We start from the raw sequence: 19,167 nt of genomic DNA, 5'->3' as shown, positions 1-19,167 counted from the left end.
TAAAATGAAAAGTAGTTATCTACTTCAAAGGGAAAAAAATGTATGTGGAGAGGGAAACATGCGTTTAAGGATAATTTTCCAAAAAAGGAAAAATTCTTTACTCTCACACAATTGCAAAAATGAACATATCATGAGATTTTATTTAACTTAATGAAGAAACCGCTAAGAAGTTAAAACCTGTATATGGAACAATACAACAAGCACCTGTCAATCACCTGCATAGAAGCCATTTGAGTACATCAGCAGGAGTTATTATTTTCAAGGCTATCATTCACCTGCAGCTTCTAAAGCCGTAAAATAACTCCCTTGGACTCCCTTGGACTTGGCCTCAGCCTGAGAGGGTGTGTTCTCTAGGTAGTGCGGTATTTTCTCCTCCACCTAACAGTTATCGCTCTTTTCTAGACATTGAGTAAGCAGACAGTCTTCCGTGGGCACACCCCAAACAACTTGGAAATGAAACTTCACCATCAAAAAGGTCCTGTGCAGACGGACTGTGTGTTTGGCCCACTGCTGATGGGAAGGAAGTGGCTTCATGGGTACATACTTTCCATAAATGAATCAGAAACACATCTGCACAGTTCTCTCTCATTTTCTCACCTGCCCCAAGCTACGGCCTTGAACTAGACACAGCTTACTAGTTACAATAACACACACACACACACACACACACACACACACACACACACACACACACACACACACACACGAGAAAAAGGGAGAGACAGAGATACAGACAGAGACCACAGACACAGACTGGGAGACAGAGAGAATGTGGGGCCAGGAGTTGAACCCTTTACAAAGTGGTTCTTCTGGGGGTGAAGGGAGCGCTAATTATAGTCTTTAGCTGCCAAGGTTGCGGCTAGATTTAATCAGTTAAGGGATGTGAAAACCCTTTGGAACGCACGGAGCTCAAGTTCACGGCTAGGAAAAATAACAGGCCTAGGGTCGGGGCTTTGGAAGCACCAGCCGAGTTTGCACGCGTGCTCTGTGCGGGCTCCTCCCCCGACCCCTCCGGGAGGCGGAGGGCGTGGACGCCGGCCCCTCCCCAGCCCGCGGCCCGCCCAGGTGAATGAAATCCTGCTGGGGGCCCCGGGCTACTCAGTTCCCGATTCTGTCCCGGGACGCCAGCAGCTCGGGCTGGGCTGGCTGCGAAGGATGGGCGAGCTGAGAGGATGCACAGGGAGGCAGGCCCGAGGCCCCGGGCTGCAGCTGCAGTTGCAGTTGCAGCTGCTCCTGCTGCTGCTGCTGCTATTGCAGCCGTCGCCGGGCTGGGCCTCCGGGGCTGCCCAGCCGCCCCACGTGGTCTTCGTGCTGGCAGACGACCTGGGCTGGAACGACGTGGGTTTCCACGGCTCGGTCATCCGCACGCCGCACCTGGATGCGCTGGCGGCCTCCGGGGTGGTCCTGGACAACTACTACGTGCAGCCGCTGTGCACGCCCTCGCGGAGCCAGCTGCTCACCGGCCGCTATCAGGTACCAGGCGCCCCCCACCCCCCGACCCGCGTGGCTCCCCGAGCCCGCGCGCTCGCACCAGGGACAGACACAGTGGGACCGCGCTCGCCGCCCATGGCTGCCCCAGGCCTCTGCGCATGCCCGGTCTCCTCTTGGTGGCCCATTGCTGAAGTGGCTTTCGGTTTCTCAAGGTCTGAGGAGTGGAGGTTTCTGGGAGCTCGAGGTGCTGTGCCTTTGAACCCCCAAGGACAAGGGTAGAGGATGGGGTCCCGAGGAGGAAGGATGGAGGAGCGGGAGGCCCAAGGAGCTCCAGAGTGGAATTAAAGTGAGTGGGACGGATCCTGGTCACTGGTGTGCTCAGTGGTCCTAGGTCCGGAGTGACCCACTGGGACAGGAAAATAGAAAACCGTGTCGATGGGACTTTCGGAGATTAACTTGGAAACACTAAAGAGACTGGGATTGTTGACAAGGGGAGCATGATCAGAGAAGCCCGCAGTGTATGAGAGTGAGGGGTACCGTGACAAGTCTTAACCTTTACCCCCAGTCCCTCTTGTGCCTTGGGGCCCCGGCCCCAGGTGAGATAAGGCACACCCCAGCTCCCCTGTATCTGTCTTTCCTTTAGTAAGTTACCTGCTTGCCTGTACCTATCCATGTGTCAACCACCTGGAGACTCCAGCGCTGGCCCCCCAGGTCCTCCGCTGTACATGACCAACAATGGAAAGTCATTTCTAGATTCCCCACACCCCTAGAATAAAACACAGGGTGCTGATACTCCTTCTACATCCGAGGGTAAATCCAGCCTGTATGAGCATCCTCACTGTCCTTGAGAGAAGTGTCTGCAGCTAATGTATTTACCCACAGACTACGTGTATGGTAGATGACTAAAAACAGTAAGAACATTTCTGTAGTGTTTGATTGTCTTTAGACTTAATTTTAAAAAACACCCCCATGAGGAAGGTGCTGTGAATCTCCTTCACAGGTGAGGAGATAGCTTGCCTAAATTGGATGTCAGCTGAGGAGTCCTATAGCTACTAAATTGTAATCCTTAGTTTCCTGAATCCACCAGTCACCTCAGACCTGTGAAATTACCACCTCCCTCTCCATTCTGACCGAGGTTGATGAATTTACAAGATCCTGGTGTGATGATGACCAAATTAGATATAATAATTTGTAGTGGTTGTTACTGAATACTGGTGCTCTCTCTCTGTATCTCTATTTACCCATCCATCTATTCATCCATCCATCCCCCCTTTATCTCTTTCTATACACACAATCTTCTGGCCTTTCTTCTTGCAAAGATTTAGACAACATGGCGCCAGTGTGGATATCCAGAACCAGTCAGCCAAACATGTCACATAGCAGATATTTGAGGAAAAATGGATTAGCAGTAAATGTAAGTATGACGTAATCCACCGTGTAATGGATTTATAAGCACACTGTTTATTCAAGCATCTTGAACTCATTGTCCTCCTACACATGTGTTCCCAAAACCTTTCAGATCAACACTAGCCTCACGTTCTAAGACGGAGATAAAGATTTCAGCAGTGGCCTGAAGACTGAAGAGAGCCGATATGTTTCTGAGGGACTCAGATACATCCACAGCCAGAGTTTACTAGGGAGCTAAAGCCCGGTTTGCTTCCCTACCAGCAGGAAGGGCATTCCAGGGAATCTACCAGGCTGCTAGGTGTAATCAGTAGTCCCCGGGCCAAGGCAAAGGTCTCTCAGTACACAGTAGGAGTCTCCTGGCACGCTACTCCTCAGCAGTAGGGGAGGGTGCTTCTGAGTTTGCTCTGAAGAGAGAGAACTGAACTCACATTGCAGAATAATGGAGGGGCTGTTCATTTATGCAACATCCTCGTAACAGACCTGAACAGGAAAGCAAAATAGTGCACCTCGAACCTCACTCAGAATTGATTACTTCCACCCACTTCCACCCCCTAACATGCTGCACCCACCAGACCCTTGAAAAGTACTTGGGTACTGGGAGCAAATCTCTGGTTAATAAGTGAAGGAAAAGGAGAAGCTGTGTTCTTCAGAACACCAGAGGCGTCTCAAGGGAGCTGACTCATCTATTTTTTTTTAATTTTTTTTTAACCAGTATAGTCTGTCACAGGGTTCACAAGTTCCTGTTAAAGATTATTTTGGTTTAGTGATATTCTTTTACTGGAGTCTAAGAACGATCATTGCTTTCAAATACTACATTTTGGTACATTCTGGACACCTTTCTCATATCCTTCAAAGCTAATTAAAACAATGATTTTTTTATACTTAAATAATTCAAAACCGATGACACTCCTTGTTTAGAATCATTGTCAGAACTATAATAAAATATTTTCTGTACCTTCTCAATAGTCAACTAGATTTTTTCACATAGCAACCTCTTTATATTTCATGGCGTCATAGTGACGTAGCAGTGGCTATGGAACACTCAAATGTTTTTCTCCACAATGTCAGCATGATTCTTTGACATTGACCTCTAGTTCCTCTGTCCTGATGTTATATTTATACTGAACAGCGGTGGTTTTACATTTTTAAAAGTCCTGTTGTATTAGCATAGCTGTTTTATAACAAGGATTTGTAAACTGAGGCTGGAAGAAGGTAAGACATGTCGGGCTTGGGGAATAACTTGGGAGCAGAGGACTCACCTCACAAGCGTGAGAACCTGAGTTCAGATCCCCAGAATCCACATAAAAGGTCAGGCTGGTGGTATGTGTCTTTAATCACAGTACTGGCAAGATGGGAGGTGGGTCAGGTGGATCCCTGGAAGCTCCTGGACCAGCTAGACTGGTCTACACTGTAGCTGCAGAGTTTCTCTCCAGCGCCCGCCAAGCCCTGCCAGTCCCGGAGCCCACTTATAAAATAAACACACCAACTCTTGTATTATTTAAACTGCTCGGCCATTAGCTCAGGCCTACCATTGTCTAGCTCTTACTCTTATACTAAGCCTATTTTTGTTAATCTATATGTCGCCCCGTGTTCCGTGGCTTTACCTGTTGTCTCTACATGATGCTCCCTGGACCACAGCTGGTGGGCGGCATTCTGTGAGTTCGGGTCTTGGACGGATGGGGTGGGGAAAGTGAACTGAGTAGGCATGCCGGCATCTCTCTCTGCTCTTGACTGTGGGTGTGCCGTGACGGGTTCGCTTACGTTCCTGCCGTGACATCCCTGTCACGACGGACTGTACCTTGCAATCTCAAGCTAAAACAACCCTTTCTCCTCTAAGTTGCTTTTGGTCGGGGTATTTTTTTTTTTTTTTTAATCACAGCGATAGCATTGAAACTAGGGCGTCCATCCTACTAATGTTGAGAGTTAATGTTTAGGGAACCTTCACATTTGAAAATCGGAGGAGAAGCCTAGACTAGCCGAACTTAGCTCTCGTGAGCTTTGGGATTGTGTGTGTGTGTGTGTGGTTTTTTACTTTTGAAAGTGATGAGTAAAGAGAATGGTTAGGAAAGGTGAGAGGTAGGTTTCCGTCTTGGCTGTGTCCAGTTATGACCTTGCTAGACTCAGTTCCTCACAACAAGATACAGGACCTGGGCTAAACTCTGATGCTTGGTCTGGCCTTGCATTTCTTTGACCCTGATGCTTTTGTGTTCCCAGAGAAAGTGCACATTATCATACCCACCAACCTCTCTTGGGTAGGGGCAGACGACCCTTGCCTAGCCCTGCCTTACACACTGCACAGGAGGAGATGACCCTTGCCTAGTCCTGCCTTACACACTGCACGGAGGAAACGACCCTTAGCTAGCCCTGCCTTACACACTGTGTGAGAGGAGACGACCCTTGCCTAGTAGTTAATGGTAAATGTAAGATTTAGAATTTAGTCTCTGTACAGCCAGGCAGATGTTCTCCCCATGACCTCTATTCATTATCTTTAAAATCCGTCTATGCATTTTATTTTTAAGTAGAAAACACATAGGGTGTAAAAACCCAAATTCTAGGGGAGGGAAGCTTTGTGGTATAGTCCCTGATAAGTTGTCCTTGTTCAGTAAAATCTTCCCATCCCATACTCAGGCAAGAAACTAATTAAACTCAGAGGGTCACACACAGAAAGAAGTCATGAGATGAGAAGTGCTCCAGTGGAGACTGGGTGGGGGGATGAGGTATGAAAACAGTTAAAATCTGTTCTGTAAATACATGAACCTGTCAAATAAAACCATTTAAAACCGTCAAAGCTTACCAAAAGGGCTTACATTGAAAAATTTCCTCTACCCCAACCTCCCCCACACTTAGGCATTCAGTTCCCGTGTTCATAGGGAAGTATATGAGAAGTGATGAGCTGTGAATGACAAGATCCTTCCAGAAGTTCCTCATGACTATCCAAGCAGATGCACAAGTAGATATTCCATTCTTTTTATTTGAATGGTAACATTCTCTTCACACCTTTGTACCCAGGTTTAATTTTACTAAACATTTGATATCATTCGTATTGTTAAGTAAATAGCATCCTCATTTATGTCTGCACATTATTTTGTTACATGAACAGAACATTTTAGCCAGTCACATAATAATGGATATAAACATAATTTCCAGCTTTTGCTATGTCAAAGAAGATGAAATCAGTATCTTGTACACATGTCCTTTTCCTCATTTGAAACATATTTGTAGGACAATTTCTCAAAAATAAATTTTCTGTCTTTAAATGTAACGATCATTTGTAATTTTGATAAATATTATAAACTTGAACTTTAAAAAAAATCTCATTTTTATTCTTAATTATGTGTGTCTGTGTATGCATATCTGTACAGGAGTACAGTACCTGTGGAGGCCAGAAGAGGGCACTGAATCTCCTGGAACTGGAGTTACAGATGGTTGTGAGCTGCCATGTGGGCACTGGGAACAAAACCCAGGTTCTCTGCAAGAGCAATCAGTGCTCTTAATCGCTGGGACATCTCTTTAGCCTCTTTTGCCCAATTTTAATTGGATTATGTGTCTCTTTAATGTTGGCTCTTGCTCTTTATGTGTTTTGGATAATCAGATGATTGTTACTTTGTTGATAGTGTCCTTTGGTACACAACAAGCTTTCGATTTTGATGTCATATAATTATTTTTTTGGTAGCTTATGCTTTTGGTATTACATGTAAAAATCATTGCCCAATTTTGCTTGTATTAGTCCTCTAGGTTTTCTTCCAGGAGTTTTATGGCTTTTACCCTTACACTGAGTTCCGTATTTATTCTGAGCTAATTTGTGTAGATGTGTGTGGTCTAGTTCTTAGCTGAAAAGACTGCTCTTTCCTCCTTTATCTTCTCACTCCCAATCAGCATCAGTCCACTGACCACAGACTCTCAGGTTTTTTTTTTTTTAATCTATGTTTATCATGATGTTAGAATGACAGACACCGTAGCTGCGTATACCAGGTTCCAGAATATGGAAGTGTGAATTTTGACCCCCTTTCCTTCCCTGCAAGATTGTTTTAATGATTGTGAGCCCCCTTGATTTTTACATGGACGTTAGGATCGACTTGTCTACTTTGGGGGTGGGATGGAGACACACAGAATTTTGACCAGATGGCACTGGTCTGCAGAACCACTTAAAAGTATTCCAGCCTTGACAACAGGAATCTTCCAATCCTGGAATCGAGCCGTCTTTCTGGTATTTCAAGTATTCTTTAATGCCTCTCAGCAGTAGTTTGTAGTTTTCAGATACAGATTTTGTAGCTTGTTGGTAAAAATGATTTCTAAATATTTCATTCTCTGCCATTGTGATTGGGATTGCTTTCTTAATTTCATTTTCAGATGTTTAGTGCTATTATATAGAAATACAACTGATACACACACACACACACACACACATATATACACACACACACACATTAGCCATCCTTGTGAGACTTACTAGGGTTTGTACATATGTGTGTGCACCTGCGTGTGTGCGTGCGTGTGTGCGTGTATGTGTGTGTGCGTGTGCGATCTCAAGGTTTTCTGAATTAGCACTTTTCTTGCTTGTTGGGTGTCTTTCGTTATATTTCTTTGCCTAATTGCTCAGGCTAGAACCTTTGGCGTATGCTGAATAGATCTGTTTCTTGTTCAGACTTGTAGTCCATCACCATGAAGTGTGATGTTTATTCATTTCTTTGTTTAACAGGTGGTTGGCAGGTGTTTGTGGAGCAATTTTCTGTGCCAGGCACTGTATTAGACTGCAGGATCCTCGGGTGCTTGTAATGTGGTTGAGGTGAAGGGAAGGAGTGATCGAAAGGGGAGTGAACTAGGTGAATATAAACGAACAAGTAAGGAAGGTAAATTTAAAGAGTCGAAAATGAATAAAGTGGTAGGGACCCTGAGAACATCCCCAAGGAGGCAGGATTGACAGAGGCCTGAATGTCACAGTCAGCCGTGGCAAGATCCTGCAAAGGCTTTAACCAGCCATGGAAAGAACAAGAGGACTGAGCCCCTGAGGCTGGATTCAGCTTGCCCTAAGAATCCACAAGGCGATGGTGGTGGGCGCTGAGGGAATGAAGGGCCAGAAGCATGCTGGGAGCTCAGAGGAAGGCTGGGTTTCCCTGGACCTAATGCTTCCTGTTCAAGATGAAAATGTTAAGCCTTCAGCTCTGGTTGTTGCTATTTCCACAGTAATATTACACTTAATATTATTATATCCTAAAGAATGTGTCCAGTCTAACAGCATTTTACACAAGTATATTTTAAAGATCTATAATCAATAGGCATTCTTTTACTTTTTTTTTTTGAGACAGGGTCTCACCTTGGCTGGCCTATAACTCACAGAGATTCACTTGCCTCTGTCTCCAAGTGCTGGGATTAACGGCTGTACTGCCATGCCCAGTTTGACATTCTTAATTTTAAAATTGCTTCTAGGAAATGCATCCAGAAGCTTCTAATGGAAAAGCTGGGTTGGTTTTTTTTGTTGTTGTTGTTGTTTTCTGTCTCCCACATGTCTTTCGTTTGGCCATCCCTGTTTACTAGTTTCTTGATGATGCCTACAGGGAAAATGATTTTATATTCATTTGTCCTCAGCTCAAACTTTTCATCTTTCCTAGTAGCATTTCTATACTGTTTTTAGTTCAAACAGAGACCTTGAAAATGCTAAATTTTCAAGTTCTAACAAGTTGACTTGATTAACTATACAATATTCATTGTATGTCTACATTCCCAGTGTAAACATTTTTTAATTTAAATTTTATTTTTCACATGTATGGGAGTTTTGCCTGCATGTATGTTGTGTGCTGTGTCTATGCCTGGTGCCCATCGAGGCCAGAAAAGGGCATCAGATCCCCTGGAACTATAGTTACAGATAGTTGTGAGCCACCATGTAGGAATTGAACCTGGGTTCTTTGAATGAGCAGTCAGTGCTTTTAACCCCTGAGCCATCTATCCAGGCTCCAATAAAACGAGTCTACATTTATGTGTATGAATATTTTGCCTGGGTATGTGCACCACATGTCTGTCTGGTACTGTGGTACCCTTAGAAGTAAGAAGAGGGCATCAGATCCTTGGAACTGGAGTTACAGATGATGTGAGCCACCACATGGGTGCTGGGAAGTGAATTCAGGTCCTCTGTAAGAGCTTCGAGTGCTTTTAACCCCTGAGCTACCGCTCAGCCCTCTAGTCCAAGTGTTAACGGTCATTGTTCCGAGGCCCGACTCCTCTGTTAGATTGACTTTGGTTCTCTCTGGTGTAGAGAAGCACTCAGTGAGATATCTAAGCATGCGTGTGCTGTGCACCGGAACAAGAAGGAGCTCCTTCATAGTTCAAGTCCTAGGCCTGAGCTGGGTGGAGGCCACAGGCCTGGAATCCCAGCCTTGGAAGGCTGAGGCAGAAGGACTAGGAGTTTGAGGCTAGACTCAAGTACATAGAGAATGCAAGGCTAGCCTGGGCTACAAAGCAAGACTTGTCTCAAACAAACAACAGACAAGGACTTGAAATGTAGCCCAGTGGTAATGAGAGCCTGCTTGTTTTTAAAGGAATTTTTGAAAGGGGTAGGCAAGGTGGTGCACACCTTTAATCCCAGCACTTGGGAAGATCTCTGTGAGTTGGAGGCCAGCCTGGTCTACCCTAGGCCTGGGTAATTAGACCCCCTACACACACACACACACACACACACACACACACACACACACACACACACACGAAGGAAGAAAGGAAGAAAAGATTACAGGGTAACAAAAATGGCAGGTCTCAGTGAAAACACGAAGTAACTCTTTTTAGTAACTCAACTTGTTCTTTCCCCTGGGGACCGAGGAGGTCACTCCACACCAGAATTCTCTAAGCCTTGGCAGAGAAGACCGACAGTGAAAGATGACACTGGCGCTTTCCTCAGGGACCTCCGCCACATTTTTCTTAATCATATTGATAAATAGTCAAGACACTCTCAGGGCTTTTTCCTCACCCCCGAAGCGGAACCTTGAACAGGAAATACGGGGAAGAGGCTGTGCAGATGCGGGGCAGGTGATTCCTGACTTTTGCTTCAAGTTTGCCTCAAGACTGCAGGGCACGCTTACAGAGGAGGAGGGCTTGGTAACATGGAAGTCCATGGAAGCATGGCCTCACTAGCTGCTGTCCCTGCTTGTCCTCTGGGTCTGGCCTGGTCCCCAGGAGCCTTGATGGGTTCCAGCCATTGAACTGGATTAAACAGATGAGAGGAGGAGCTAGGAAAATTGGGAGGGGGGATTTGGACAAGACATGTAGTGCTACTCAGAAGGGTCATAGGATCGTCTGGCCAAAGTGTGCAAGGAGGCAGAGACGAGAGCGGCGTGCAGCCAGGGGGCCATCATGAGATCGTCTGGCCGGCCATAGTGTGCAAGGAGGCAGAGACGAGAGTGCTGTGCAGCCAGGGGGCCATCATGTTGCCAGTGCTTTTTTTAAAAGACCTGTGCTCATTTGAGGGGGAAACAAAGGATGCATCAGCTTTATGTCAGCCAGCAAGAGGGCCAGCAGTCAAGCCTGTGACTCCAATACAAGGAACCCAGGGGCGACTCGCTCTGATGGGGGTGTTTAACTTACCTCCCAAGATACTGGAAACCAGAAGTAAGGGCATCCGTTTGGAGTTGACTGGGATGTGGTCAGTTGACTTGGGGCATTTTTGGAGTTGATTGACCTGGGTGGTTGGTCATTTGAATAGTCACTCTGAGGACCGTGAATGGCTTCGCAGGTAAGGGCGCCGGCTTGCCGCCAAGCCTGCTGACCTGAGCTCAACCCTTGGGGTCCACGTGTTGGGAAGAGGAGAGCACCAGCTTCTGCAGGCTCTGATCTCCGCCTCTGTGAGATTGGTGCACCACATGCCCGCACACAAGCATCCTACATGCACCCACACATACCCATCTATACCCATACACACACATAAATAAATGTCATAAACAATTTCTAACTGAAAAAAAAATCTGTGCATACACTGTTGCTTCCGGGTCATGATCATCATTCCTGATTTGGCTTCCTTAATCATATCACTTTCCTAAAATTCCTGTGTTCAGATTTCTTTATATTTTTCCCCCTTAGTAAACTCCTGTTGGATTCATAATTAAACAGGACGTCCATGGAAACCATTTCTGCCCTGTGTGTTCTTTTGACACACCACATCGCTCTGTGGTTCAGTCAGAGCCGGGCGCGCTTCACTGATCACCCCCAAACTAAAGAGGCCCTTAAAGCCGTCAGCGGTGGTGGGCCAGTTCCGAAGCCGGAGCACGGCGGGGCCAGGCCAGATGGCCAAGCCAGGCTCCAAGACATAATGTGTGTTCTGTAGCTCTTGGCTTCAGCACCCTGGGCAGCTGACAGTCAGAAGGCCAAGGGGGAGGGAGCGGATTTCCCACTCTCCGTTTGTTCTGTGGCCATCTCCAGGAATGAACTGTAGGGTGGTACAAGTGTTTCCTGACCATGATTAAAACCTCCGGGAAACTGGCGAAAGCACAGGCTGAGAGTTCTGAACCCCTGCTGGCCACTGTCATGTCCCGTGCCTGTCTTCTGTTCCAGACCCGCCCACCCCCACCCCTCCCTTCAGGCTCCCATGGTGTATAAGGTAGAGGGGCAGGCCTGCTCACTTTTCTGAATTCTCAAGTGCCTTAGAGGTGGTATTTCACAAACAGCCGGGTCTATGGAGGCTCTGCGTTCAACTTGTATAGGGCTGATAGACAGACGGACACTTCCCCTCTGCTCCACCCGGTGTTATCCCACCACTGTTGAGGGTGGGGGAGAAATGGCATTCACTGCCGAGTATGTTACAGTGGTTCCTTGAGCCCCTGGTACAGTTTCTTAAGGTGGCTGACGTCCTGGACTCTGAGATACTGTGTAGTCAGGGGTTCTGTTGCTGCAAAAGAAACACCATGACCAAAAGCAAGTTGGGGAGGAAAGGGTTTATTTGACTTACACTTCCATATCTCTGTTCATTATTGAAGGAAGTCAGGACAGGAACTCAAACAGGGCAGGAACCTGGAGGCAGGAGCTGATGCAGAGGCCATGGAGGGGGTGCTGCTTACTGGGCTTGATGCTCATGGTTGCTCAACCTGCTTTCTTATAGAATCCAGGACCACCAGTCTAGGGATGGCACCACCCACCATGGGCTGGGCCCTCCCCATCAATCACTCATTAAGGAAGTGTCTTACAGGCCTGCCTACAGTCTGATCTTACGGAAGCATTTTCTCAGTTGTGGTTCCCTCCTCTCAGGATGACTTTAGCTTGTGTCAACTTGACAAAAAGCCATCCAGCACAGACGCCATAGTTAATCAGTAGACCGCATGGGCCTCAGAAGGAGGATGAAGTTCTGACCTAAGACCCAGAGCAGGAGGGTGGTTTGGTTTGGTTTTTCTCCTTTAAACTGAGCAAGCACCTCCTAGGTCTCTGGAAAAAAAGACTAAAGGTTTCTTGTCAGTTATCTGTGGAAAGCAAGGCCCTCCCTGGGGTCTGCAAACCTTTGGTATCAGTGAGGCAGATCCTCGATGGTCCAGTGTAGTCTTTGGAGGGGGGGGTTTTGTAGGGGGATCTGTTTTCATGAAGAAGAGCTAGTCACACAAGGCAGTGAGTGGTAGCACCCGTGGGCTTCCCTATGTTACAGCTGTGCCTTTTTTTAGTCACACCTCTCTCTGGATGTTGAGGATGAGTTTTGGAATGGACCTGGAGATTTTCTTGGGTTTAGATAGCTGCCCTTCTTTCTGTGACTCACATTTATACCCCGAGACAGCCTGCCCCAGGCATTGTGGGGTAGCCCCAGAGCTGTGCTGCCGCGGCCCAAGCCTTAGCACTTGCCTGTTTACCTGCGTCTCCGCACATTATAGCTTCCTGACTTGAAATAGGGTTTTGAACAGACCAAAAACACGTTTCTGGCTGTCCTCCAGAGTTTGACTCCTGCTTCCCAATAATGCCGTAAAAACGCTCGGTCAAATAAATTCTCAGGAACTGAAGAGAACACATTCCCCGTTCTGTATGATCGCAGGGAAGGGAGACAGGTCACAGCTGACCCGCCTGGCTTGCTGCCTCAGGCACAGGAAAACCAAACTGCAGAGCGCCTCTTGCCAGTGTTTTCTTAGTGATCAGAGGTAATTCTCTGTGTGTGATCGATGGGCTTTCCATGTGCGCTTTTGCACGTTTATATCCACTGATGCTCTTGGGTTCCATAAAATACTGCTTTTACATCCTGCTCGGGTGATATGTTATTAGTATATGTTATGAAGTGTTTGAGCCTTGGCTCAGTTTTCTGTTTAGTAAGCTTGTAGTGTTAGCAATGGAAAGAATCCTTCTTTGTGTGTGTGAACATGCTTGTATACATGTGCATGTGTGTGTGTGTTCACATGTGTGTGTGAGAATGTGAGTGCAGAGTGACAACTACCTTTCCCTAGAAATTATAAAATCTTTAGCATTCAGGATTGCATCAGAGAAGAGATGGCATATTCAAATGAGAGTACATTAGGGAGAGTTTCTCTGCAAAGTGACTGTATTTCAGAAGATGTGAATGTGGGAGCGGGCAGAAAGTGTAGCGGAGAGAATCAGTGAAGCTGTTACCACTCCTAGTAAGGAGGAAAGGAAGGGCTGATGTGACCTGGGGGAGGGGTGCGTATGGGGGAGCTGCCTTCAGCGTGACCTTCAGTACAGAGGCGCAGGTGGCCACCTGAGACTTGACCCAAGACTGCCCACTCTCTCCTGTCACCCTTCTCTTTGGTCATGATTCCCCATTGACTGACCTCAATCAGAAGCCAGAGTTAGAAGGGCAACAGGTCCTTTGTCTTGGCTTCTAGAGAACAAACATGACCTGGTTGAAGGCACCTGAAAGGCCTCTGGAACATTCCCACTACATGTGTCCAACTATTGCTGACAGAGGCATAAGACTCTATAGAAAGTGTATTTTCATTTTAAAAATAAAAGTATTTGTTGATGCATGATTAACATGCAATAAACTGAACATAATTGAAGCATGCAACTTGATACATTTTGATGTTTAGATCTACCTGTGAAACCATGATAGTGAATTTGTCATACTTTAACATTTAAGATAGTCATATGGTTCCTTTAGGAAATTATGGAAAGATATCATGAAATCAAGCCATAACAGACACAATTTCAAAAGTGTTGACTCAGACAAAATATACAAAATATAAAATCCAAAGTTCATGAGGTGTGTGCGGATCTAGCTCGGTGGTAGAGCACTTGTCTAGCAGGCAGGAGATCATGGTTCATCCTCAGCACTGCAGGCTAATGATTTCCACCCAAAAACAGCAAAAATGATAGGCCCAATGGAACAGGCCTCATAATTCCCCATGTTCAGGAGGCTGAGGTGAGAAGATCCCATGTTTGAGGCTAGCCTGGGATACAGAGTCAGTTCCCCGAGCAATTTAGTGAGACCCTGTCTCAAAACACAAAAAGAGGGCTGAGCATGCAGCTCAGCAGAAGAGCATGCACAAAGCTCTGTGTTCAATCCCAGCTCCACACACATTCTCACAAAACTTGGGAGAAACACTTTCATCTGACTTCATAGTAAAAAAAGAAAATGAAGTGAAGTTTGAAAGTTTTTTTTCAATCTGAACTTTGCATTTGTTTATTGCCAAATATTTAAAACAAAACATGGGACTGGACACATGGCTTAGCAACTAGGAGTGTTAGCTGTGCTTGCAGAGAACCTGAGTTCAGATCTCAGCACCCAGATCTGGCAGCTCTCAACTGCCAGTAACTCCAGCTCCAGAGAATCCAACAGTCTTCTGGCCTTTGCAATCACTGTGCCCAAGTTCACAAGCACCCCCCTTCCACATGTAGATACAATTTAAAAATCATGAAAATAAAACTGATCCAAATGTAAGCCTGTGGCTCTATATGGTCTGAGTAGTTAGCAATTTAAGTTTTGAGAAAATCAGTGCTAAATATGTGTTTATTTAGCTCTGGCGGAACGGTAGATGTGAAGTTCCGGTGTGCGCCGTATACGATAGTCATATGTCAAACACAGTTCAGGAAACAGGCTCAAGATTGGGTGAAAGATCTCTGTAAAACCTTGGTCCTCAGGGAGAGAGTGTTCGGAGGTGTGATGATTAAACTTGGTGGCCAGCTTGATAATACCAGTGAAGAGGGAACCTCACAGTTGGTTAATTGCCTCCATCAGGTTGGCCTGTGAGCCTGTCTGTGGGGTATTTTCTTGGTTGCTAATTGATGGAGCATGGGCCATCCTACTGTGAGCCAGGGCCATCTTTAGGCAGGTGGGCCTCACCTCTGTGAGAAGGGAAGCTGCTAAGCAAGCCTGAGAAAGCAGCCAGTAAGTAGTATTGCTTTGTGTCTCCGCTTAGCTCCTGCCTCCAAGGTCTCGGCATCAGGCATCACTCTGTGACAGACTAGTCAGTCTGTGAGCAAATTAAACTCTTTTCTCCCACAGGCTGGTCCGGTCAGGGTTTTATCACATCAACAGAGAAGCCCACCAGGACAGGAGGGGAGTTGTGCTATTGATAACTGCTCACAGCTGTCACTGTCACCATTGTTGAGTATTTAGTGTGCATTTGGCACCAGCCACCACTTCATTGATCCCGTGCAAACCACAGGAAGTAGATACTGCTGTGCTCCCTCCTTTACAGATGAAGATAATCTTAGAAATGTGGAGACTGAAGTGAGTCGCAAAAGCCACAATCTTACTGTCTAAAGGTCACAAAGCTTGTAAGTGATAGAGCCACAGCAGATCTGGATTCCTGCTTTATCCTATTCTGCGTTATATTATGCGGCATGCCAGTCACCCGCAAACACATTTAAGGAATTATTAGCAGCAAGTTTTTGATACCCACCTTTAGTGAAACAGAGTGCTAAAGTTCTACCTGGGTTGAGAGCTGGCACCCACAGCCTTCACCGTCCTCAGAGTCCTGTGTTTCTAAGACATTTGTTCTCAACCTGTGGGTCGTGACCCCTCTGGGGATCAAACATCAGATATCTTGAGTACCAGATATTTACATTACAGTTCATAACAGTAGCAAAGTTACAGTTATGAGGTAGCAATGAAATAATTTTATGGCTGGTAGTTACTACAACATGAGGAACTATATTAAAGGGTCGCAGCACTGGGAAGGCTGAGAACCGCTGCTCTAAGGAAATACAGGATCTCCTAATGCCAGGGAAGGAAGTCCAGGGCTGGTGGAGGAGTGCTGCATCTGTCCTCAGGGTCGTGGTAGCATCTGTCAGCACAAGAGCTTGGCCCAGCCCCCCAGGCTTCTGTTTGCTGGCTTTCAAATGCAACCGGCAAATCCAGAGTGCTCTCACAGTCCAGGGTAAGGGCTGGTATTACTTCGGTCTGTACGAGGCTGACTCCTCACACAGGTCTTCAGAGAAGTGTCCTTTGGCCACCTGTATCATGCCACTTGTCACAGTCTCGCCTATTTTTCTTCAAAACGGTGGTCCTTACCAGACAGTCTGTTTTCAAACTTGTTGGTCTTTAGGCTATCTGCTCTTGCTTAAAAATATTGAGGACCAAAAGAGTAAACACAAATTATACCATTTGCAATTTAAATGACAATAATGGGCAACAAAGTATGGAAAAAATGAGTGTACTTTCTACTACCATGAAGCTTAGCATTATTTGGGGTGTGTGTGTGTGTATTTCCTCTGTTCATAAAAGATAGCTAGGTTGTTGAACAGCTTCTGCTGTCCAACCTTATCTGACCTAAATATGTTATTTAGGTAAAAGTTGATGAAGAAAGTCTGACCTCATAAAGGCTTGTAGTTCCCCTTCGTATGGAAAAGGGAGAGTTTTTTTTTTTTTTTGGTTTTTCGAGACAGGGTTTCTCTGTGTAGCTTTGCACCTTTCCTGGAACTCACTTGGTAGTCCAGGCTGGCCTCGAACTCACAGAGATCCGCCTGGCTCTGCCTCCCGAGTGCTGGGATTAAAGGTGTGCACCACCACCGCCCGGCGGGAGAGATATTTTAATAATCTTTTCACTTATAGACAGTATCTAATTTATCATGGTTCAGGTGAATACTTTTCAACTTTATAACAGTTCAGAAATCAAGCCCACATAGCCATTCTGTTCACTTCCAGTACGGTGGTCTGTAAATCACAGGGAGCGTTCAGCACTGCACTGTAAGGGGGCTTGTATGTAAGTGTGAGACTATAAAGGTAGGCTAGTCTAAGTTACACTCTACTCTAGGCTACCTTTATTAAATGCATTTTACAATTTAAGATAATTTCAATTTGTGAAGGATTTATTAGGAGTATATATTCTCATTAAAATTCAAGGAACTTCTGAAATTATAGAAATTACATTTTTACAATTCTAAACCTCAACAAATCTTTGTCTCTTAATGCTGGATGCTGTGTAGAACCTGTGCCCTGGAAATGCTTTTGTGAGCCATTCCCAAGCAGCCGGCAGTGGAATGCTTTCTCGAAAGGCTCAGCGTCTTCCCAGATTATGGTTTACCATCAATTTCATCATACCATTAAATAAGTCTTGAAAAAAATCATCAAGTCCTCCAAGAATAGAAATGCCCCTTCTAATCAGATTTCAACTTCTCACATGCAGTGGGATTGGAATCCTTTTCCTTGGTTGTGGTTGATATATTGTGCACCCCAATAAACTTTTCTGGGGGTCAGAGAACAGAACAGCCACCATATAAAACATAGGTTTATGCAGTGGTAGCACACACACCTTTAATCCTAGCATTCAGGAAGCAGAGATCCATTTTGATCTCTATGAGTTCAAAGGCACACTGGAAACAGCCAGGCATGGTGACACATGCCTTTAATCCCATTAAAGTGATGGCAGGAAGCAGAAAGGTATATAAGGTGTGAGGACCAGGAACTAGAGTCTTGTTAAGCTTTTAAGCTTTCAGCAGCAGTTCAGCTGAGATCCGTTTGGATGAGGACTCAAAGGCTTTCAGGAAACAAGATCAGCTGAGAAACTGGCGAGGTGAGGTTGGCTCTGGCTTGTACTGTTTCTCTCATCTTTCAGCGTTCACCCCAATATCTGGCCCCGTGTTTTTTATTAATAAGACCCTTGAAGATTCGTGCTACACTTGATAGACTAAATTACCGGTTCCTGACATAGTGCCTTGGTAAATATTTGTTGAAAATATTGGTTTATTGAAATGCTTTTATTCCTACATCCAATTCCTATCTGTGTCCATTACCTTACCGTGTCAGTAGGGAAACTACCTTTCAGAACACACCTGGACATCCAGATCCCGTGACTTAGGTGGCTGCTGTATCCACTCCTTCACAACGTTTCCAGGGCATTAATCCACGATTCTGTGTTTGCCTCTTTATTTAAGATCCATACGGGCTTACAGCATCTCCTCATCAGGACCTGTCAGCCCAGCTGTGTGCCCCTGGACGAGAAACTCCTGCCCCAGCTCTTAAAGGAAGCAGGCTATGCTACGCATATGGTCGGGAAATGGCACCTGGGAATGTGCCAGAAGGAATGTCTGCCGACACGCCGAGGATTCGATACCTACTTTGGTAACGGAAATGCATATGTTTCTTTAACAACACAGGCCTGCTGCAGCCAGCTCCTAAAGCACACCCAAGTGTCAGCAAACAAAATGACCGGGAACTTGAGCACAGAGTAAATCAGCCAGCACCATCGTGGGGCGACTTTCTGATGCTCCCTCCATAAGCCAGCTCCGTGCTGAGCTCTGGGTGGGTATGTGCTCACAGCAAGGTAGTCGTCGCCTTTGCTGGAGCGCTAAGGGGAAGTGTTAGGGGAGTTTATATCCGAGATCGCTTTGCACTCTAGAATCTTCTTACCTAAAGATGATAGCGGCAGAGTTTTATGGAATCAGAGGCAGATTTTGTGTTTCCTTCACTGAAGTTCACAGTGTTCAAACACAGTGGCCTGTGTTCAAAGCCCCCTCTCCAGGGGGAAGGAGGAGGACTCACTTTCCCTAAGCATATTCTCCTGCCTGTGAGATCTGTTTCTGGAATTACTAGGTTGGAGAAAGTCCATTTACTTGTTTTTTTGTTTGTTCGTTTTTGTTTTTCGAGACAGGGTTTCACTGGGTAGCTCTGGCTGTCCTGGAACTCACTCTGTAGACCAGGCTGGCCTCGAACTCACAGAGATCCGCCTGCTTCTGCCTCCCAGGCGCTGGGATTAAAGGCGTGCGCCACCACCACCCAGCTGAGAAAAATCAGTTTAAAAAATTAATAACAACTAAAGAGAGACAATAAAAAATGGTCGTGGGAGATAATGGAGCACTAACGAGAAACTGGAGAGCCCTCGGAAGTAAAGGTGCGATCTAACATTTGTTTGCAAGTGGACACTGTAAACCTGTTATAAACTGCTATCATTACTGGCCTGCTTGCCGGTAACGGTGTGTCTT

The 19,167-nt window shown here is 45.9% G+C and overlaps 1 protein-coding gene across 1 annotated transcript in view; it reads left to right on the top strand.

Annotated features, from left to right (window-relative positions):
* Positions 1-758: 758 nt before the first annotated feature.
* Arsb (arylsulfatase B) overlaps positions 759-19,167 on the top strand; it is a 170,335-nt gene continuing 151,926 nt past the window's right edge. The window contains exons 1-2 of the mRNA XM_052743557.1: positions 759-1,473; positions 18,121-18,307. Of these exons, the coding sequence (XP_052599517.1) occupies positions 1,156-1,473; positions 18,121-18,307 (505 nt within the window). The 5' untranslated portion in view covers positions 759-1,155. The remainder of the gene's footprint in view (positions 1,474-18,120; positions 18,308-19,167) is intronic.

The sequence above is a fragment of the Peromyscus californicus genome, unplaced genomic scaffold, assembly GCF_007827085.1.
Source record: "Peromyscus californicus insignis strain IS unplaced genomic scaffold, ASM782708v3 Scaffold_18__1_contigs__length_77618521, whole genome shotgun sequence".
In the NCBI taxonomy this organism is placed as follows: domain Eukaryota; kingdom Metazoa; phylum Chordata; class Mammalia; order Rodentia; family Cricetidae; genus Peromyscus; species Peromyscus californicus.
This window is presented reverse-complemented; position numbering and strand designations above follow the sequence as displayed.